This window comes from Anser cygnoides, chromosome 8, assembly GCF_040182565.1.
Source record: "Anser cygnoides isolate HZ-2024a breed goose chromosome 8, Taihu_goose_T2T_genome, whole genome shotgun sequence".
NCBI classification, from domain to species: Eukaryota; Metazoa; Chordata; class Aves; order Anseriformes; family Anatidae; genus Anser; species Anser cygnoides.
This window is the reverse complement of record NC_089880.1, coordinates 17,230,347-17,253,216: the sequence shown is the minus strand read 5'-3', so window position 1 is coordinate 17,253,216 and position 22,870 is coordinate 17,230,347. Positions and strand designations below refer to the sequence as shown.

Genomic DNA, 22,870 nt, shown 5'->3' with positions numbered 1-22,870 from the left:
GTATGAGGAAGACAGAGGTCTGATAGAGGTGATTTGTAGTGGGTTTTTTTTGTTGTTGTTGTTATAATTGCTCTTCCTATGTCTCTAGCTAAAACCACTTTGTGCTTTCTCATTCTTTCCCATTATTTCAGCTGCTTGGAGCAGACAGGTTTGCAGTGCTTGGGTTTCAGTGCTTTATCCAAGTGTTCTCGTTGCTAAAGCAAAGAAAAATCACCTTCATTTTGTGAAAGGAGTTCTTGCCAGTTGTCCCAAACTGCAGCGCCATAACTTCTACCACAATTAGCTAGTGCAAAGTTTAGGAACGGGCTAGCCCAAGAGGAAGGCAGCAGCTACGGATGTGTTACAGCAGTCACCCGCCACATTGCTCGCTGCTCTCCGTCCTGCCACCTTTCCCTGCAGGTGCTGTGTATGCCGGGGCTGAGGCAGGCATGACTTGTCCTCGCTGGGTGCTCAGCTCTGCCTGCTCTCCTGCTGAGCAATTGCACGAGCAGCTGAGCGGAGGGGAATTTCGTGTCGATGTCCAGGTGGGCGAGACCGCGGTGAAAACAGCCTAGAGAGCCCTGAGAGCTTGCGAGGAAAAAAAATCCATGCAGGAAGAAGGTGCTGCCGTTTTGTGGCTCACCTCCTGGGCAGGTAGCAACTGTGCCTTAGGAGTTAGGAGGGTCCTTTGATATCCGTCTGTTATGACTAATGCTATTCTTTCGCCCACAATTGTTATAGTTGTTAAATGTCAAAGGTAGCAGTTGCAGGCCAAGCAGTCACGCCGTGACTCAGCCTAGGTAAGCACCGGGAGACATGAATGAGAATGGGGAGTTGGCAGCGAAGTGGAGCAGGGCAAGGTGAGGCTCTGACAGCTGCACTGTGCCCCTCGGCGCTGCTGCGGCAAGTGGGGAAGGTTTGGGGGCCATGCTGCGTGCAGGGAGGGCAGCGAGACCCCAGCAGCTTGTGTCGCTGGTGGGGGAAGAGTATTGCACGTTCCTTTTCCCACTGGAAAATAAGTAAAGAAAGATCTGGAAGTTCCTTCTGCCCGTTTCCTGAGGAACTGGAACTCTTACGTTTCACAACCGTGCGGAGATCACCGGTGAGCCGAGTGCTGCAGGGAGACAACAGCCTCTCCTCGGGGCTGCCCCGGCCAGGCCCCACGTCAGGCAGGTACACGGCTGGTAAGAGCTCGTGGGAGCCGAGCGGGGCTCTCCCTGTGGATCCCAGCACTGTGAGCTCTGTGCCAGGGTCTGATCACGAGAAATGTGTGCTAGAATAATCAAACCGTCACGCTGCATATTCATCGCCTGTGGCACTGTCCTTTAGAGTTGGTAAGGTGCAGGTCTGTACCAATTGGTGTGCTACAAGTTAAATGTAATAAATCTCAGGCGACTTTCTACCCCCTGCTGTGATCTTGTGTTCTGCTAAGCTGTTCTTCTGTCAACCAAAGGGATGCAGACTCCAAGTGATAACGTACAACCTGTCTCCTTCCCCACTCCATGTGTGCATACAAGCTGCCTGTTTTACTTCAGAAACGGCAAATTTGGGTCACAAGTTCAGCAGTTAAAATTATGATTTTACCACATCCTGCTTGCACAGGAAGCTTTAAAAAAAAAAAAAGTTGAATCCTCTAGATTTTGTCAAAACAAAAAGCAAAGCTAGCTATTTAAAGCTGTAAAGAGGTTTAGATTCTCACCCAGTTCACCACTTCTGTCTCTCAGTGCATACATTCACATTAAAACATTAAAGTGAAAGCTTTATAGCCTGTTCCTGTGCTATCTTAGGCTAATCAGCTCACCATCACCAGGCTGTGATGATAATCTAAAAAATATTTTCCTTTTAAAGACATTAATTTTCTTCTTGGTTAACTCTTTTGTTGTGGGTTGTGGTGCTGTTGGCGTTGGTTTTTTTGTCTGAAGAAGGGTTACTTCATTGACTGGGGGGAAAAAAGATTTTTATGAAGTACTGGTAAGCAGGTCATAATGGTTTGTCACTGTAAAACATCCAAACACACTTTAAAAAAATGAAAATAAAATGTGTGCCAAGTTTTCACATAGTAACTGCAAGACTTTCACTTGTGTGCTGGTACTTAAAGACAGGGAGACGATCCATCTGTTAATCAACGTGGATGCTGAATTGCAAGGAGTGGGAGATGCTGACTGTTACTGTGTTAGACAAAAAGAAATGAGAGACCTTGCTCACAATGTAATAAAGAGACCTAAAATGCACTGTGCAAGATGAGCAATGTGCAGAGCATCTAACAAACATTGTCTACTCTGTGTATAAATGCAAGGTAATACAAAAAAAAAGTAATGCTGGATTTCACATTTTCAAAGACTCAAGCAGTCATTTTTACAGAATCGGATTTTGTGCAGTGGATTCAGTTGTTGCTGTTCATGTTGTTAACACACATAAGCTGCGGCACTTATCTTTTAGATGCTTCAGTTGAACATAGCAGACCTTGGTGCTTGTACTGTGAGGTGGCAAAGCTACATAAATATCATCTGGCCTGAAGTGAGAAGCCTTCCTTCAGTTTTGATGCTAAAATAATGTGCTGTTTCAGTATGTATCCTTTGAGAGTACCCTGCTGAATGGAGTGATGGACAACATGTGACATGCGACAAAACCTAATGAAAACTTAAACCTTTTGAAGATTTGCATGTCGTGGTGTGATTGCTTTTTAAATAGTAAAGTAACCTGCTCACCAGTCAACAACATTGATTTTGGTTTTGTTTTCTTGTAGGAATGTTTACCCTTGCAGAAGTTGCATCGCTCAATGACATCCAGCCAACCTATCGTATCCTGAAACCATGGTGGGATGTGTTTATGGATTATCTAGCGGTTGTTATGTTAATGGTTGCCATTTTTGCTGGAACCATGCAGCTGACCAAAGACCAGGTGGTCTGCTTGCCAGTTTTGCAGTCTACTGTAAATTCAAAAGCACAACCCAGCACATCAGGGAAGGCTGACTTTACCACTGTTGAAACAACCACTGGTCAAGGAGAAGACACGTCAATGAGAACGGTTTCCTTTGGAAGTGCCCCTACTGTAACACCAGATGTACCTCTGAGCAGAGCTACCTCTTCTCAGTATCAACCCACTGAATCAGGTCAGGAGCTGAAGAAGGAGCAGAAGGATTCTTCAGGCCGTAAAACAAATCTGGATTTTCAGCAATATGTATTTATTAACCAGATGTGCTATCATTTGGCTCTTCCTTGGTATTCAAAGTATTTTCCCTATCTTGTTCTCATCCATACCATTATTTTAATAGTCAGTAGCAATTTTTGGTTCAAGTATCCCAAGACCTGCTCAAAAATTGAGCACTTTGTGTCTATATTAGGGAAGTGCTTTGAGTCCCCCTGGACTACAAAAGCACTGTCTGAAACAGCATGTGAGGACTCTGAGGAGAACAAACAGAGGTTAACTGGTGCCCAGTCCCTGCCCAAGTATGTTTCCACTAGCAGCGATGAAGGAAGCCCAAGTGCCAGCACTCCCATGATAACGAAGTCTGGCTTCAAGTTTTCAGCTGACAAGCCGATGATCGAGGTCCCCAGTGTCACTATTTTAGACAAGAAAGATGGAGAACAAGCAAAAGCGCTCTTTGAGAAAGTCCGTAAGTTCCGGGCTCATGTGGAGGACAGCGATCTGATTTACAAGCTCTATGTTGGCCAGACTATCATCAAGACTTTCAAGTTCATATTTATTCTCTGCTATACCGCGAACTTTGTCAACACCATTAGTTTTGAACACATCTGCAACCCCAAAGTGGAACACCTGATTGGCTACACGCAGTTTGAATGTACACACAATATGGCTTACATGTTGAAGAAGCTGCTGATCAGCTATATTTCTCTCATTTGTGTCTATGGTTTTATCTGCCTCTACACGCTCTTCTGGCTGTTCCGAATACCCTTAAAAGAATATTCTTTTGAAAAGGTCAGAGAAGAGAGTAGTTTCAGTGATATTCCTGATGTGAAGAACGATTTTGCATTTCTTTTGCATATGGTAGATCAGTACGACCAGCTGTATTCTAAGCGATTTGGTGTCTTTTTGTCAGAGGTAAGTGAGAACAAACTACGTGAAATCAGTTTAAACCACGAATGGACTTTTGAAAAGCTGCGGCAACACGTGTCCCGCAACGCCCAGGATAAGCAAGAGCTGCACCTTTTCATGCTGTCGGGGGTCCCCGATGCAGTCTTTGATCTGACAGATCTGGATGTGTTAAAACTGGAGCTGATTCCTGAAGCGAAAATCCCAGCAAAAATCTCCCAGATGACAAATCTTCAGGAGCTTCATCTGTGCCACTGCCCTGCAAAGGTCGAGCAGACGGCCTTCAGCTTCCTCCGGGACCACTTGAGATGCCTTTATGTGAAGTTCACAGATGTTGCAGAAATTCCTGCGTGGGTGTATTTGCTCAAAAACCTCCGTGAATTGTACTTGATAGGCAACTTGAACTCTGAAAACAATAAAATGATAGGGCTTGAGTCTCTCAGAGAATTGAGACACCTTAAAATTCTCCATGTGAAGAGCAATTTGACCAAAATTCCCCCCAATATCACAGATGTGGCACCACATCTAACAAAACTAGTCATTCATAATGATGGCACTAAGCTCGTGGTACTGAATAGCCTTAAGAAAATGATGAATGTTGCAGAGTTGGAACTGCAGAACTGTGAACTGGAGAGAATTCCTCATGCCATCTTCAGCCTCTCTAACTTACAGGAACTGGATTTAAAGTCAAACAGCATACGCACAATTGAAGAAATCATCAGTTTCCAGCACTTAAAAAGATTGACTTGTTTAAAGCTGTGGCACAATAAAATAGTCAACATTCCTTCCTCCATTACCCACGTAAAGAACTTGGAGTCTCTTTACCTCTCCAATAACAAACTCGAATCCCTACCAGCCGCAGTGTTCAGTTTACAGAAACTTAGGTGTTTAGATGTAAGCTACAACTCAATTACAGTGATTCCAATGGAAATAGGTTTGCTTCAAAATCTGCAGCATTTTCACATCACGGGAAACAAAGTCGACGTTTTGCCAAAACAGTTATTTAAATGTGTTAAGTTGAGGACTTTGAGTCTGGGACAAAACTGTATTACCTCAATCCCAGATAAAGTTGGTCAACTGTTGCAGCTGACTCATCTGGAACTGAAGGGAAACTGCATAGACCGTCTGCCAGCCACACTGGGGCAGTGTCAGCTTCTCAGGAAAAGCGGGCTTGTCGTGGAAGATCACCTCTTTGACACTTTGCCCTCGGAAGTTAAAGAGGTATTGAACCAAGACACAAGCATTCCCTTTGCTAATGGGATTTAAGCTGAGGTGAAATGCTCGAGTAGCTGACTTCCAAACAGCAAATGTTGAAAAGTATGGCTGTTGTGAGACCATGCATTTTTAGAAAGCAGAATTCCTTGGAAGGCAGGACTACCAGCAGGATTGTAAGAGATGTAACCGAGTGTTCAATGTTTGCAGTGTTTTAAAAGATTATTTCCAAATTTTTTGAGAGGATAAAGAACCTTAATAATCTCAATTCTTTTTTCCTTAAATTGTTTGTAACTTGGATGCTGCCGCTTTTGAATGTTTACAAATTTGCTTGCCTGCTTAAAGTAAATGATTAATTTGATGACCTTTTCTTACTATGCAAGTTATTCTTTAAGGTCTGGATTGATCTTAGTGCATTACGGGAGGAAAAACAAAGATAAATGTTGTATACGGTGTGGTTCTTGCAGCACTTGAAACACGTTGGTGTGTGGTGTTAGTGTCAGCAAACGAAACCGGTTTGGCCGTGCTTCAAACTGCAGCAGAACCACCATTTCCCTGCACTAAGGTATGTGGTTTGCATGAGGCCAGGTGTTTGCCCTCATTCTTCATCCTCAAGGCCTCGTGGTTTTGGATGAGACTTGCTCTGTAATCCGGTGTGACTCCTTCAGAGCTGTGAGGCCTTGTCCCATCCCCACAGCTGATCTCCCCCAGCTTCCATAACGCTCCTCTGTCCCAAGCAGCAATGGGTGGTAGAAGAGAGAGTAGTGCCACTGGGCTTTCAGGTTGGGGATAGTTTTGACGCTTGAACTGTTCTGCATGGTGGCTTTGAGAGTCATTAAACAGCAGGTGACTTCACTGCTCATGTTTCGCTCCTCTTCAGAGTTTTCATCGGGGAAATTCAAGACATTTTACAAGAGTTGGTGATTGTTTTGTTTCACAGCCCTTGCTTAGAAACTGGGCTGTCTGCTCTATTTTCTAGACTAATGACAGAGACATAAGACTTAGAATTTACCCAAACATGATTTAGCTTCATCACCTGTTGCAGCCTATCTTCCACTTTAACTATAGGACCACCCTTCTCCCCCAGCCCCAGTAATTTGATGTCTTTGAACACTTATGCACTATTAGAAAACCCTAAATGTGTGCCAGATAAGTCATCAAATAAAGAAAAAAGCAGACAGCAGTGAGCGTGGGATTTTTTTTGTTTGTTTGTTTTTCGTGGTGTTTTTTTAACTTGAGTTTGCATTGCCAAAGCCATTAGAGAAATACAATCCATTAAATCTGCAAAATCATCAGTTGTAAATCTTGGCCATTTACATTCCATGTGTGCAGAAAAGAAGTACTATGCTGGGAGATGATTACGCGATTGCTCATAGTTTAAACACAATTCCCTATTGTAGTGTGGTCAGGACTGAACTAGTCTGTCATTCAAGAGACCGTTCTCACACAGAAATCCTCATGCACAGCGATTTCTACTGTAACTTAACCAGAGCTGCCCTGACTTACACCACTATTAACGAGGGGATAGTTTGGGCCTAGGGGCATTGAGCAGTCAGAAGCATTTTAAAAACTGCTCTTATGAATCTTGCACATTTTATTGTCAATCATTTACTGTTAGTCATGCTGGGATGACTGCTCTTAGCTGTAGGCAGCAGTCTCTGAATACATACCTGCACCATATGTTTATGTGTATCAGAAGACCAGTTTATGAACAGTGGTTTTCCCACTTCCTTTGGGGATATAGTCTGTTTTCTCCTTGCCAGCTGGTAGTAAACTTGGGATGCTGACGGTTCTGCAACACCAAGTCACAGGTTTGGCAGAGTACTCACAGTTACTGATCTCTCCTCCACTGGGAAATTTTTGTGCTAATTCTCAGATTATTATATTTTTTTTTTTAAGTAGGAGTTGCTAAGGCTGCAGTGAATTTTTCTGTTTTTAAGAAACTCGTGTTTATTTTTTGCACATAGATCACTTTAAAATTGCTGGACTATTGACTCTTAGAAAAACTGTGGAATATAATATTGGTGTATGCCTTGTATTTGCTGTTGACTGTCATTTCAGCTTCCTAGAAATTTTGTGTGGGAGGGAGGAAGAGTTGGAGGATGACAGAGTTATTAATATTTAGAAAAATAGTTCAATTTTTCATCTTTTCTTATTTTAACAGCAGTGTCACACAGTACGGCCATAGATTGATCCTACTTTTTAAAGCTTTTTTGGTATTTCTGATGCTCCTGCTGTCCCTACTGATGTTCAAAAATAAGCCCATGTTAATATGAGTATGGTATAAATAATTTAGATCACTGTTTGACTAGTTATTAGCCAATTGTACTTCTTTAGACAACTTCCTCCAAAATATGTACATTTTAAAATTAATTTCAGGCTTGTGATGCTTACTCGGCATAAACTCCCTTCTTGTTTTTAGGAGAATTTTCTCAGAGTGGGGAGGAACTGCTCATCTTCCCCGGGTCACCTCCCTCCCCAGTCCTTCCTCCTTTTTGTGACTGTTTATAATGTTCCTGTTCCCTGCGTGTCCACTGACACAGTCTTGCTTTAAGGTCTCTGAAGTTCATCTCTTTTCCATGTAAGGCATGTGAAACATATTTTGCATTTCTATTTGATTTAATAAATAAGATGTTTATATCTTCCTCTAATCTATTTTTTTAATGGGGAAAATGTGTTTGCATAGTAAAGTCTCTGATTTCAAGTGTCTTATGCTGAACTTGCTCTTTGGTGCCTGTAAATTTAAAGAGGAGGAGGTATGAGGAGCTGCTCCTAGTAAATCCTGTGGGTATGGTTTCTAACTAGAGCACAGTGTTACAGAATAGATGGGATTCTTTTTTCATCTACATAATGTAAATGTTCTCCCACCATTTTTACTTGACTAGTGGAGTTTTGCACAGTATCTGCACAGCCCTGGAAGAAAAATGGTTGTTCCTTTAAATGAGGGGAAGTAGGAGATGCCCATGCCGTTTGCCTCTGTCGCTGCAACGTATTTCTGTGAAGATCCTTGGATTTTCCAATAAGTTGTCCTTTTGTAAGATGCTTCCTGTGATGCAAAACGAGCTATTGCTTTTCTGGGCAGGCATTAAGTCTCTGAGTATACAGGAGGATGCTGACACTAATGAAAGGCTTTCGGCTGCTAAATAAATGGCTTTGCAGTCCTGAACTGCTTTCTTGTAGCCAGGGGAGAAGCCCAGACACTGTAGGTCATGTCTGGTCAGGGGCAGTCCACTCTTCCCACCCACCCCTGCTCCACCCCAAGTATCACTCACTGGACTGTATATTTTAATCTTGCAGAAACAGCTGTTCTGTCTAACGTGGTTCCATGTGCTCAGAAATTAATGGTGTTATGGTTGTGTGAAGGCAACGAGTTAGACTTTCTTTTACTTGAAGTCAAACAAATGAGGTGCTCCTACAGGTATAGCATTGACCATCATCCTGTTCTCTTGTAGGATTTCAAATTTCCTCCATTCTCAAGACAGGGAACTGTGTGCAGGAACATAACAATCCCGAGTAAATCTGTAGCATGTGTGAACATGCAAAAGGGAGGCTTCTGTCAGGTGTGTGCTGTGGTGTGTGCTGTGGTGTGTCTGTGGGTGCTAATGGTGAGAAAAAGCCTTGAATTTGCTGAGGCATTCCAGTGTGGATGGCAGAGCCCATAGGGTGCAGTGGCAGCTGAGGGTGGCTTCTCAGGGCTGCTATCGCTCTGTGTGGTGGGATTACTGCCCGTGCAACTGCTGGCATTGAAGATAACACAGAGCATGGCACGGCTGTTCGGTCCTCGTTGAGGAGGGAGGCTAAAGCCAGAAGAGCGCACCCATGACTTGGGACCTACTTCTGGTTTTGCCCCAACCTTCACCTCGGCTGGGGGAATGGACATCAAAAAGATTCACATTTCCTGTCTATAAATTCGGGCTTCTTTAGTAAATGAGAAATACATGAATAATTGTGAAAAGCACAAGTGCTGTGTTAATGAGCCCCAGTTTTGTTACAGGTGTAATGCAAAAAGTTGCATTCTCCAGTGACAGCAAGGCCATCGGCAACCACGCTGGTTTATGGCTGGTCTGCCTCGCTGTAGGCTGAAGGCTGACGTTAGTGAGCTTCAGAGCCTGGGTGGTCTGTTCCTTCAGAAATAAATCTTGGGGAGGCACCTAAATAAAATGCTTATCGAGGTGCTTTTCTATTTTTTTTTTTTTTAGGAACATGCTAAAAGGGTGGTCCTTAAGGTTACCGGACTTGAAAGAATTGAGAAAAAATCTTTAGCGTTTTTAACCTTGGCATTAACCCCTTTTCTACCATGGTGAATTGTTAAAATCGTGGCATGGACTACCAATTAGTTCCCAGGGTACCCTGAATGATTGGTGATTTTATCAGAAGCATTCCCAGTCATTCCCAGTTCAGGCTGTCCACTTGTGCTTGTACAGTGTGTTCAGCACTTAAACTAAAGGCATCGAGCACTAATGTTGCAAAACCCTGAGGGCTTATGCTGTGACCAGTTTCCCAGGACAGCAAGTCATTCCTCATGCTGTTAAAGGGAGGGAAAGCTGTGTTACTGAGTACAGTTGTTTCTGTAGCAGAGATGAGGCTCTAGAATTAAGCTCAGAAACAGATTTTCCAGGCTGATTACAAACATGCACCCATTCCACGATAAAAGTCATGGGAGATGTTGCTTCTGGCAGAGAGATGATGAAAACCGCTCCTGTGATTCAGCCAGGCATGGGTGCAGAAGTGGCAGCTCTGTAACTGTACACATCCACACAATGCAGCTGATGTGGGGGGGTCGCTAAAACCACAGGCACTGGAGTTGGGCCAGGCTGCATCTCTCTCCCTTCCCTGAAGAGAACAGCCCCTAAGCTCTTTTACAATTGCTAGAGCCAGGACCTTTGTTCTGTCTTGCCTCCAACATCACGTTGCCCCTTGATGCTGGAGGTAACGTAGGGTTATTGGTTTAATAATGACTGTTTGGGAAGAATGCCATCTTCTAAATTAACACCACAGTCTCTTGCAGGAAGCCTTCCAGCACAGAGCAGGTCTGTTCCCATGAAATGAACATGTTGTGCCCATAAACAGCAGAATCGTGGATTGGGATTGGGTTGCATAGACCATTAGGAATAAATGTGTGAACACGTTGCTGTTCTGGTAACCAGTTCTGGGTAGTTCTGCTGTTTCAGGTGGTTTTTAGAAGTGGATTTTCCCTAACACCCTCCTGCCACGTCTCTGGAGCCAAGATTGCAGGCATGGGGCAGACCGGCTGGTTGCAGGCGATGCTGCTGGAGCTGCCCCAGCAGAGCTGGGCTGGGAGAGGGCTGGGGTGCCACAGCCGCTGCCAGCGGGGCTCCTCGCTGCTGCTGGACTTACCTCGCTCCTCCCAACGCATCATCTCTGGGAGATGCCACCTGGGGTTGTGTCCCCAGCTATGACATAAAGGGAATGCTGTTGAATGCAACGTGCTGCCAAGCGATGCATTTGGTTTGGAAGATGGGGATCATGAAAACAGCAGGAAATGCACAAAAAGAAAAAAAAAGGGGGGGAGGGGTCATCAACAGTCCTTACGGAGTATCCACACACACAGAGCATGAAATTTCAGAAGTTTTGGAAAGACTGCACGAAATCCTGCCTGCTGCTCCTGCCTAAAGGCAAGCTCAGTCACTGGACAGCCTGAGATTCTGGTTTTCATTTTATCTGGGATTTTACATTTCTCTCCCCTCTGTCTCTCAGGGCCTTTGAGTGCCTATGTGACTGCTGCTTGCGTGCTTTCCTGCCCCCCTATCTGTGATAAGCTCTGCCCTGCAGAGCCCCTAGTGCTTAATGCCACATGGCTGTAACCCCACAACCAGGCCGGGGGCCACCCCCATGCCCCGCAGGGAGACCTCTGGTGCTGTCAGGGCCCAGGCCTGATGCGGGAGCTGCAGCTTCCCCTCGTGAGGGGATTGTCCCCGCCCCACCGGGCAGGCAGTGCCCTTGTGGGGCAGAGCCCTGGCACCCAGCGAGGCCGCAGCTCCCACCCCAGGGAGCGCTGCAGAAGGGGACCCACAGGGCCTGGGCGCCCACAGTTCTCACAGCCCAGGGGAGCTGCTGGGAAGAGTTCCTGTGGCATCTGGAGGCAGCAATTTCCACAGGCTCCCACTGTTCTGTGTCCTAAGGGCTTCCCCGATGCTTGTTGGAATTGGGGTTGGGCATTTCTTACCCTGCTGTTCATGACGGGTGTGGCGAGCACCTGGTGACTGACCTCGTCACAGCCCCTTCAGCAGCGAACACATCCTGCGCTCCTTGGATTTTTTCTTTGCCCTAGGTTGAACCCGTTCCTTCAGCCTTTCTTCACGTGTTGCTTGGGCGTGTTTGTTTCCTGACACTCGCCACTCCTGCTGCTCCCCTGAGCTCTGTCAGTTTATTGAGTCTGACAAATTCAGTGCTGCCTCTGGTAGGGCCTCAGCCGGGGCCTCCCTGGGGACAAGCAGTGCAGGGCCACTAAACCCCTCGTGCACCTCTGCCGCCGAGCCTTCCTGCTTACCCTGGGCTGGGCGGCCCTGCAGAGACCCTTGCTACACCCACTGCCCGGCATCCCCGTGGGAAGGGCTCAGACCTTTTTTTTTTCCATCGTGACTTTGGCCTGAAGATTTGCAGGGAAAAGAACCAGGGTGCTGCACGCCTCAGTGCCTTCGCCCAGGGGCAGGTGACCGCTACTCGGCTTTGCTCTTTTGGTTTCTCTGCAGTGCGTGGGACATTCCTGAGGGGGGTGGCCTCCAGGCTCTCTGAGCTCACCTATTGTGAGCGTTTTGTCGTGGACTTCTTTCCTCACTGCAGTTGGATATAAAATACTGTGCAAGTGGAGGCTCTGGGTATGTGCCCGGGTTTGCAGGACTGTAATGCGTGAAATAGCTGGAAACCAGAATGCCTCCGAGGACCTCAGGTTTTAACCTATTAAAATTGGGAAACGTACTTAACGAAACACAAAGGCAAACTCACACGGAAATTGCTCCCTGTCACTGTAGATATTTATGTGTATTTGAGATCTAAGAAAATCTCAGCATGCTCCGACCCCAGGAGAACAAGATACTTGCCTAGGCTTTGTCCTAAAATCTGGTTAAGAAATTGTCTTTAAAATCGAGCGTGTTAAATGTGTGTGAAGCCGTGCTGTCCCTGCTAGCCAGCACTACTGTGGGTGAATAATTCACGTGCTTACCGTTTGGGAAAGCTCCTCAAACCTTCAAAGCTATTTTTGCTCATGTGGCGACCAAGTCTGCGTCCCTCTCACCACAGCGGTCAGCCTTCACACACACAACGTGGCTGGGTTCGCCACGTGCCGGTGGTCAGAAACCGCTGTGATCCCGTGCCTCAGCTGCTGCCAGGTGAGCCCGTTCCTACCGGGCGGAAGAGGAGCACCCATAGCGAGAGGGAAGTGCACCTCCCAGGTCGCCTTCCCGCCCAGGCAAGGTCCTTGTGCCTGCGGGGCTTTGCTTAGCTTTGCGCTCCTGTTGATCAGCCTCAGCCACATGTTTAACTCTGAATGTATTCGTTTAATTAAATGCTTTTAACATTCATTACGGGGCTCCTAATTGCTGACTAACCCAGAGGAGCTCAGCAGCAGGCATGGGGTGTGAAGCACCGGTGAGCAGCCTGTGTTGAACCACACAGTGGTTTCCCAAAATGAGTGTCTTGGGAAGAACGTTCTCGCTGGTTCTGTGTCTAAAACCAGGTCTCTCCAGAGCATGGTGCACAGCAGGGCCCAAACGTGGCTCCTCCATCTTGTACCGGGGCAGTGCTGCGGCTCCAGGCGCAGCCAGCTGGGCGCTTCGGAGCTGACTCCGAGGTGCAGGGGTGCTCCCGTGCCTGGAGCAGTCCCTGTGTCTGGGGACACGGGGCTTTGTTCCTCCTCCTCACTTCTCACACAAAAGGTAAAAGATGGGGGCTACATGGCTGTCATAGTCAGGGCTGGAAATCTCCTGTTTCTAATGTCGTAGAATTGAAGTCAGGCACAGCTTGTGAGATTAATGCTAAGGTTACAGGGAGCTTGGAATTGGTCCTAACACACCACAAAAAGCAAAGAAACCCTGCAGGTCAGCCTGCTGACTGTTCACAGGGCTGTTCAGCCTCTCCACCACTGAGTTTTTGAAGCTCTGTCATACAAAGCGTGGGGTTAAATGAGCTCCACTGAGGCCATCCTCCAGAACACCTGGGGTACTTCTCAGAGCCTGATCAATAGCTGGGGTGGAGGTAAGCTGCTTCTGCTCTGCCCCCTCTTAATGGATTTTTTCTGTTCCCAAGGTGTTTATTTTCCATTCCTTTGGCTTTACATCCAAAGTGATTCTAAGCCTGTTTTTTCCAGATGCCTCTTTTGAAAACTGCTCACTCAAGCCATTGTACACGGCAGCTCCTATTTCAATCCACTGTAAGTTTGACAACAGTCTCTGCTGTCTTTATTTTCTCTTCTCTGTGGCTTTTTTTTTTCCAGAAATTTCTTTGTCACAGTCAGGTTGACAGTGGCCTACAACATCTTCGTTGGATTAAAGTACATATGGCATTTGGACTGGTCTTTTATATATTTCTGAATTTCAACTACTTCCCTTTAAGAAACTACAGGCTGTCCTGAAGCTGCTGAAATAAATCACTTGAGTAAATGCTTTTTCTTCTTTTCTGCTGCCACTTTGGAACAGTAAGGACTCTGGCTAGATCCTTCCTCCCTATTAAAATCCAATGCAAAACTTCCACTAATTTGGAGGAATCATTTTACTGCAACACCCTATTGACCCATGGGGATAATTTTACTGTATGTTTATGCTAAGTTTATCAGAAAAAGGTGCCCTTTAAAATTCAGGGCTGAGACCCCCGCTGCTTTGGAGATGCTGCCGTCCTTCATTAACTAATTTACTGGTTTACTGAAACCACAGACTCGTGGGGAACATTTCCGTGCCAGGCTTTCTCAATGGGCCGTTTGTGCAAGTAGGTGCTCGGTGTTGTAAGAGTTGCACAATCCAGCCCTTCAGATCCTGTAAGAATATCCTTTTACAAGCTCTAATATCAGAAGTACCTGCAATATTTGTACCTCTGTGCAGGTCTCTGTGGAAATGAAGGACTGTGTGTATGTGATGTTTACTGGGCAAACACCACGGCTTTAAACTCCTGCAAGTGAAACTGCTGTTATTGATTTTTCACTGTCCAAGACATGCCAAGAGCAAATACAAATACCTTACAGAATCTGGTTCTTACAATGCCATTTGGGTATAAATGTTTACAAGGACATGAGTAACAGGCAAAGAAATACGCGTGTGCCCAAAAGATGTCAGAGCTCTGTGTTGTCCCTGCCTTTGCTGATCTGGTTCAGCCAGGGAAGGAGCAGCGAGAGGCTGGCCACGCAGCCCTGCCCTGGTGCCCGGATCCAGGAGTAGGAAGAAGCCGGGCGTGGGGCTGAGGAGGCAGTTTGTGCTTTGTATCCGCTCTGTGTGCTGTGCACAAGCTTCGAGAGGAGAGCCAGCTAATGCTGTTCACTGTGGTGGCATCAAGATGTGCACGCTAGCCTGCTGGGAAAAGGTCCAAGACCATCAATTCATTTTCATTTCCCATGCAGCAGTTAGATGGTGAGAGTATCGATTTAATCTGAGAGCCAGAATTGACAAAGCCATATGCCCAGCTGCTGATCTGTAGCCATGTCCTTCTTGAGACAAAAAGCACCTGGGAACTAGCCTTAAATGCAGCTTGTGTGGCTGCTTCGAGGAGGACGACGGTGAAGGTCAGTGCAGAGACAGGTGCTCTGGCGCAGCCCTCACTGGGCTGGATGGATCCTGGACAGGTGGGGCATTACCTTGATTGTTGGGGTCAGCATACAAGAGTCTTTAATTTGGTCAAGGAATCAGGCCTGGCAGGGCTATATGACTTCAAAAGCAACTTTGGTTTTCTTCTTCCCTATCCTTGCTCAAATCCTCAGGTGAACATGATCTGAGGAGACGTGAAGTTCTGATTCAAAGCCCCACATCCTACAGCTGACATCCTTAGTGGCCCTGTCCCACGTGGAACACCAGTCTGTTGTCTGTGACGTGAATAAACACGTGGGGATCTCTGACCTTTCACTTGAGACACGCGTATGCCAGGGGAGAGGACAATCACAAGGCAGGGTGATGTCCGGTGCTGCCTTTCATTTGGCTGGTCCGACTGGCAGCGGCACGGGCGTCAGCAAGGAGTGTTGATACTCTGGGTACTTCAAGTGTCTGTACAAACACCTTCACTAATGTGACTGCACACACAGGAACCCCACCTTCACTTGCTGGGAGGTGGCTCCCATTCCCCCTGCCAAGGGATTTTGCAATTTTTTTTGTGTATCTTGGACAGAAATTGGTATTTTGTTTATTCTGTGATTGGAGCTTTCACTTTCCTTCCCTTGGTATACATCTTGGAGAGTTTATACATCTTAATGAAATTATGCAAAAGGGAGGGGGGGGTTGCCCAGAGGAAACAAGAAAGGAAAGAAAAACAACAACAATATAAGCATCTAGAAATAACATGGGAAAGCAGAAGTGTGAGCTGGTTTAACCCCCATGGTTCATGGGGCAGCCATCTTACAAACAGCCCCCAAAACAGAGGGAGCTCAAGCAGGCCTTTGCACCTGGGTGCGAACGACCCAAGCGCTGGGGTCCGGTTTTGGGTTTTGCACATGGTGTGTCACCTCCAGCGACCGCGGTAGAGGTACTTCAGTGACATGGTGGCAGCAGCACGTGGTTGGTTGTGTGGAACACGCTATCTGGGGGCGTTGTTCCCTCTTATGTGCCTCTTCTTCGCAAAAGCAGGTGAGAAAAACTGCCTTTGAAGCCCCTGTCTCCCCTGGTGCTCACTTCTGCCTTTCAGGAGGCCCTTTCACGGGAGCTGATTCAGCGATTCGTGTGGCTGCGCATAAACTGTATGACAGGGTGAGAATTTAAAAAGCCCTCCAAAAAGGCGTGTGTGCGCAGAGGTGCAGAAAGCCTGGTTTGTGCATCTGTAGTCATGTCTGTGATGGCTGCTGGAGGAGGTTGGGTGCGCTTAATGTGCTCCTGCGTTGGGACCACAGGCAGCGACGCTGGCTCAGGAGGCACATGCCTCTGGAGCACGGAGCTGAAGGAAATCCATGTTTCACTGGGACTTTTAAGAGGCAGCCAGCACTGCTTTTTTTGTCACCTTGAATTGAATAGGAAGTGGAACGCGTGCAGCGTGAGCAACAGACTGCCGCTATCTCCTTCTCTTCCAAATTCTACAGGATTCTGCATAAGATCCATAATTTTTTGCAAAACTGTGCATTGGTTCCCCTATTGTAGCTTATTTCCAGTAACCTGGAAATAAACTGTTACACGAAGGTTTGTCTGTATCCCACTGGGTACACACTATACCATAAATCCGGCAAAAGCAGATGACAATTTTCCCTTCCTGCATTATGGGAATATTCCTTCTGCAGACCAGCTCCTTCAGGGGTACTTACAAGCATAACACAATTTAATGAGAAAATGCTGAGCATTGGCATGGCGGGATATATTGAGCCACATGGAAATTGTTCTTGAAGCAGACTACATTGGAAATATGGGGAAAAAATATCTGAAATGTTATGTCAACCAGTATGTTGACATTCTGGTGATTTTATCATGGATCTTGTAATACCTAGTATTTGCTGAACACCTCTAGAGTCTGACTCAAGAGAGCACAGAAACCTGAGCTTTAAATAACAATAATAATGATAAGTTGAAAGTGAGAAAAATGTCGCTCAGAGTCCCAGAGAAAAGCTCAAGAATGAAACCCAAGAACAAAGCTTCAGAAAGTGACATTCGAGTACAAATAAATATACCATTGATTTTCTTCTCTTTTTTTTTTACTTATTTTTAAAGTTTGCGCCTTAAAGGCAGTTTTGAGGATGGAGGCACAAGAGCATGGGCAGCTCTTGGCTTTTTGAACAATTATTGGAGGGAAGCCTACATCCTAAAATCTTCTAAGCTTGTGGCAGCATGGAAGAAAAGGAGCTATGGTCTCTTCTATCCATTTCCCTACAAAACAGCAGTAACAAATATGTTATCACATGCCCCTAAATGCCCAGAGAGGGAAGACGGTGTCAGACTGAACACTGCAGCCTGCTGTAGGTTTTCTGCTGTTCCCATGGCAGGAACGAGTTTTCAATTTCTGAACAGATCTCTTGGGGGAGATTGCCTGGAGAAAGTCCCCACCCATCTGGTGTCCTTCTCTTCAGACTTCTCTTTTTTCTTTCTGCAACAAACCCATGGATTTGTCTATAAAACCCATTTTCACAAGGAGGACTAGAGACCAAGATCTTTGGCCTTAAACGTCTCAGCCACTTGAGCTGTATGCAAAAATCAGCCAGTTTATTTTTTTGCTAGAAGAAGACAAGTGCCTTCACGGCTCTTGTGTTCAGCCTTCTTGTCTTCAGTCACAATAGCAGTGTCTTAGTTAATGGTGACTTTTATTTTAAAGGGAAATGTATATAAGCGTGTTTTTATATTCCGAGATAAGTGTCTGACTGCTGCTGTGTGCTGCAAGTGTTATTTATCTTCATGGTTTTATCTTCTTGAAACCTCACAGTTCCTTGTACATGCTTCCATCTAAAAAGTGTTTCAAATGTATATGGTCAAACTTTCTAGGAAAACAGTGTGAATGAACTCTTGCTGTGAATGGCACATTGCTATGTCAGCTACTCTGTGTGTGAGAGAGGTAATGTGCACAAAATCTGCTTAAATGCAAAGTTTCTTGTGAGGGAAAAGTTACAGGGTTTGTGCCCTTTCTGGTACGTAAGTACATACACAGAAGGTTTGAAAAACATTTGGTATGGATATGTATGCTTGTGTTAGTTATGTCTTGCTTGTCTTTTGTTGTTGTTGTTGTTGTTTTTGAAGGGCGGGGGAAGTATAGGCAGAGGTATGGGACAGGCATCTCTAATGTGGGAGTTAATAGTCCGCTGGCTGAAGTGCTCCAGGATGTCGATGGGCTGGCTGACAGTGCACGGACAATGAGCAAGGACAAGTCCGGTTCTATCTTTGCCTAGGGTACTTATGCAGCTGTGAGTTGCCCGGTGTGGAGCATATAGGGCAAAAAGCCCAGCTGAGTCCTGCCCACCTTCAGCAGCACTCTCCTGCAAGATTAGATAACACTAGAGCTGGCCTCCAGGGAGGGTAAAGGAAAAGTTGTAAACCTAAAAAGCAATAGGCATAATTGCTCATAAATATTTGTATGCAAGAAAAGTAAAGCACTTCACTGATAGTTTGCCAATTACTAATAGGTTGCTCTGCAAATACCCTGTTTCCCCTAGGGATGTATGATAATGAAGCTGGTATCCTCTTTTTCCAACCAACCAGCTGCTGGAAATTATGCCAGAATCAAACCAAAGCCTGAAGTGGGTTCTGCTACCCTCACTTCTGTGTGTCATTGTGACCCCAAAGTTGCAGCAATTGCTCTTTCTGGTGAGTGCCTGCTGCTGCTTGAGAGGCTGCCGAGGCACCGGCGGGGCCATAGCAGCACACGAGCTCCAGCAGGTCTGTGCTATGGCACATCTGAAAGTTTCTAGTCGTTCCTGTAAAGGGGCTATGCGAAGAAACTTGTTAAGTTAGCTTTTCGTCTGTATTCTGAGGTGTTTTTTGTCTGTTTGTTTGTTTGTTTTCTGTAGGTAATGAGTAACGTGATTAGGACATTTCTGGATGTTTCCGCTCCCTCCTGCTGAATTTTGGGACTTTTTTTTATGCTTGTGCTGTACGATATATATGTACAGAAGCCATAATATTTCAGCTTCGGAAATATCATAGTATGGCTCTGATTTCTGCTGTGATGACAGACATTAGAGCCCACTGAAATCAGCGTGGCTCTGGATGGTTACCATGGTTCTTCAGCTAGGCTCAGATGGAAGGATCTGCTTCTGTGTTAACATGTTAGAAGAAACAAAGGGAACTGGATTTTGTATTCTATAAAGAATCAACAGTGTTCTCATGTTCCTGTCCTGTTCCCCATTGTCCTAAAATGCAAAGAAGGCCGTCTCCTGAAAATGTCACGTGTCAGCATGTATTTTAATATGTATATAAATATATTCCACTGCTGTGAATGCTGTTGTAGCACTACTGGGTAGGTTGTAGAGATGAGTTCCTGTAGATTTAAACATTATGTCAATCACACCTCCTCAAAGCAGAGTTAAGAGACAGACAGCTTTCATCAAAGGCCAGAAGAGCATCTCCCTATACCAGTACTGCCAATAAGATTTAGATCAACTCCACTGCATTGAAATACAGTGGATTTGCTACCATGGGGTCTCCAAAATTGCGAGTACCTGTTTGCTAGCCACAGTTAGCTGCAACTGATAGGTAATTTACACAATTTCCTTAGGTTTTAGACAATACTTTAAAGGAAAGGGTAGTAGAAAACAACACTTGGAAAGAGGAGGAGAGGGAGTGGGTAGTTACAGTACCGAACTACAGAAGAACTTTATTTCACAATAACCGTGCTGCTGTGTGTGGATAAATCACTGATTGTTCTCTTATCCCTGTACTGCTATGAAGAATTTACCAAAAAAAAAAAAAAAAGCCACCAAACCAAACCAGAAAAACAAGGAAGCAGCAGAACATGAATTCAAGAGCAGAATGGGATTGCACAGGGAGATTCTGCACTGAACTGAAACATTCATGTTTTGGACCATCAAGAACGAATGAAGTACAATACAGTTCTGTTCCCTGTCTCTTTTTATGTCTCCATTTTGTTTGGCTTTGCTTAGCTTAGATTTTTCCTTTTTGGAGTCCTGCAGGGAGAAAAGAAGGAGCCTTTGTTTTAAAAAGACTCAGACCAACAGTGGGCCATTGATCATAATTAAGTCTAAAATAATACGCTTTTGCTGACCTGTTTGTATTGAATCCAAAGAATTGTACGTTATACCTGCTGTAGCCTCGGTCTGCCCCCAGATCCAGTTTCTTCTCCCTGAGCTGCTGGTTCTGGGACAATAACTTTAAAATCCCAAATATATCCGTGTTTGCAGGGTTGCATGTGAAAGCACCTCCTCCTCTGTCTGATGTCTGGAGTGCTAATTTGGTACTAGAATGATTTCTTCATCATCAGATGTTCTTGTCATGTGCCCTCCGTGACAGACTGCAGTCCCCATAACAACCACCTCGGTTGTCAATAACTTCCTCAGATGGTGAAATGACCCATAGGATAGCAGTAATTCTCATAGTAACATTTGGGGGTTGCGTACAATTTATATGTAACCGTGCCATAATGTGCATTGACCCAATTCAGAGCTTCCTGAAGTCTATATGAATGTCTGTGCTGATTTCGGTGATCACTGGTTTCTTCAGGGACTACACCTAAGCTTTCATAGCCAGATTTTTAGTATAACAAAATATAGAGGTTTAACCCTGTGACATTTGGCAGTAAGCAAAAGAGAAGTATGTGTTCTTGTAATTTGATTTGCAGTTATTACTGTTAATGTCCTGTTGAATTTTCCTTAACTGTGTTTTGCATCTCCTATTGCATTTATTTTCCAGGATGCTCTAATGAGTAAATGTGCTGATGGATTAGTCACTGAACAAATGTGCTTTAGCAGAATACTGGAGAGATTCACAAGAAGATGCCTCTTTTGGCATCAAGTCCTACAAATGGGGAGTGTTAGGTGCCTTGGTCGTACTTTTACCCATTCTCAGTCTGTCAGGACGCACTTAGTGCATTCCTTAGCAGCTCATCTTGCAGCATGCACGGAATTCCTTAAGCAGAGATGAGTCTTTAGTTTTGACTGTTGCTTGTTTCAGGCCACCTGGGAGAATCAGTTTATTCCCACTGTATTTGTACTGAATTGTTACCTAGGATAGCTTTTGGCTTCCGTGCACATATATGCATTTGTTTAATTCCTCACATTTACATTATTTTGCATAGAGCAAAATGTATACAGCTGTGCCCTTGCATTTTCTTGCATGGGGAAAAAATCTTCAAATTTCGAAGATTGTGGTAAGGGGTTTGCAGGCCTTTGGCAGGCTTACTAAGACAGACGGCCCGTGGCACTCCCTGCAGGTGCCCTCCAGCAAAACTGCTTGTACTGTACATCTGGGCACAGATCTGCTCATTCCTGTTCACGAGCACAAGGCCACAGATCAGGCTGAACAGCTAGTGTCTAGTAGAGCAAGAAAGGTTGTAGAAAAGGGGCTGCTATGTTGCAAACATGAGACATACAACCGTAAATGTAAAGGAAAATTCCCACTGTGTAAACCTCATATTGAATGCAAGAAACTTGTCTGGTTTGCACAAGGGTGCACGTGTAAAGGGATGGGTGCACAAACACGTCTATATGTGAACTGTTTGGCCCTAGAAATCACTCTGCTCTGCCCAAGCATAATGTATCCTTGGCTGAGAAGTCAGCGGTGAGGCTGGACGAAAGATTTCCTTTGGCAGGGAATAACCATTTTCTCTGCGTGTATTTCTCTGGTGATACTGAGGGAGAAACAGGAGACGAGATTTAGCAGAGGAGAGCTCATCAGGGAAATCTGCAGGCTACAGTGCTTTTTGCTCAGCTGTATCCAAAGTCTGTGGCTCAAGTATATTCGCATCTGCTGCCATCCAGAGCTTGGGGAGGGAAAATGTCTGACTGCTGTGTCAGACTCAGGTTTTAGCTTAATAAAAAGCTTGGACTCTGGACCTACGTGAGTCAAACCTTCCTTTCCCAAAATGGGGCTTTTATTACTTTTCAGATGCAGAGAAATTGGCAGGTTTTGATCCAAGCCTGTTAGCTACCGAAGAATGAAGGAAGACCTGACAAAATCAAAAATCAAGAGATAGTGACTTTGCCCACCATTACAACCAGAAAGTGTGTCTCTAGCTTGTCCTCAGAGCCAACTCCTTAGTTTTTTTGTCAGATCTGCTCTCTGCTGCTCTCTCACATAGTCCTCCCACCCCCGTTCAGGAATGTATAAAACATTAAGAAGCTACAAGGAACGAAACATTTCTCAGCATGTGAGTCTCACAAAGATCTTTGGTTTTTGTTGCATGATGTATGTATTTGTTTTTTTTCTTCTCTCAAACCTTTGGCTATGGGAGGAGAAAAGTGGTGTCTTACAACTAGCTTGAATTGAATGAAGCCTGTGTTTACATTTAGCCTGTTTCAGTGTTTCAATGCAGCCTGTAACAGAAACTACAACAGCTTGTCCTGGGATTCACGGATGAATTGGTGTTAACGGTAGGTTGATCGAAGGGGACTTTTACAGGGCGGATACTGCTTAGTTGAGTTCTGTTGCCTAAGGAAGGCTACACTTCAGCACAGGATTACTTGTGTTCGCTATTTTGGGAGGAAAGAGTGAATATCGAGGCCTATTCATAGCTATTTATGATGCTCTTCCTGGGAAGGCCTCGAGGCAGCCCAAGGGGCCACTGTGGGTGGTGCAGCCATGTCAGGAGCCAGGACGAGGGGACAGCGCAAGTACTCCTCTGTGTAACATCACCGAGCTGCTTCCCAAATACAGCCATGTAAGAGATGGGCACAGCCATATGCTCACACAAAGCAGCAGCAGCCCCTGTTGTGGGCTGGCACAGGACAAGGCTCCTCACTCCACACCGCTGTGGAGCCGCGGGGACTCGCTCCCGCCAAGCACTGCCTGGCTTCCAGTGCAGAGTAAAGGCACATTTTGGTCCTTGTGTACTG

General features: G+C 45.4%; 1 protein-coding gene across 7 annotated transcripts in view; it reads left to right on the top strand.

Moving 5' to 3' along the window:
- LRRC8D (leucine rich repeat containing 8 VRAC subunit D) overlaps nucleotides 1-7,889 on the top strand; it is a 50,876-nt gene extending 42,987 nt beyond the window's left edge. For all 7 annotated transcript variants that reach the window (XM_048059059.2, XM_067001215.1, XM_067001217.1 and 4 more), the window contains one exon: nucleotides 2,726-7,889. In XM_048059059.2, the coding sequence (XP_047915016.2) occupies nucleotides 2,728-5,298 (2,571 nt within the window). In that variant the 5' untranslated portion in view covers nucleotides 2,726-2,727 and the 3' untranslated portion in view covers nucleotides 5,299-7,889. The remainder of the gene's footprint in view (nucleotides 1-2,725) is intronic.
- The last annotated feature ends 14,981 nt before the right edge of the window (nucleotides 7,890-22,870 follow it).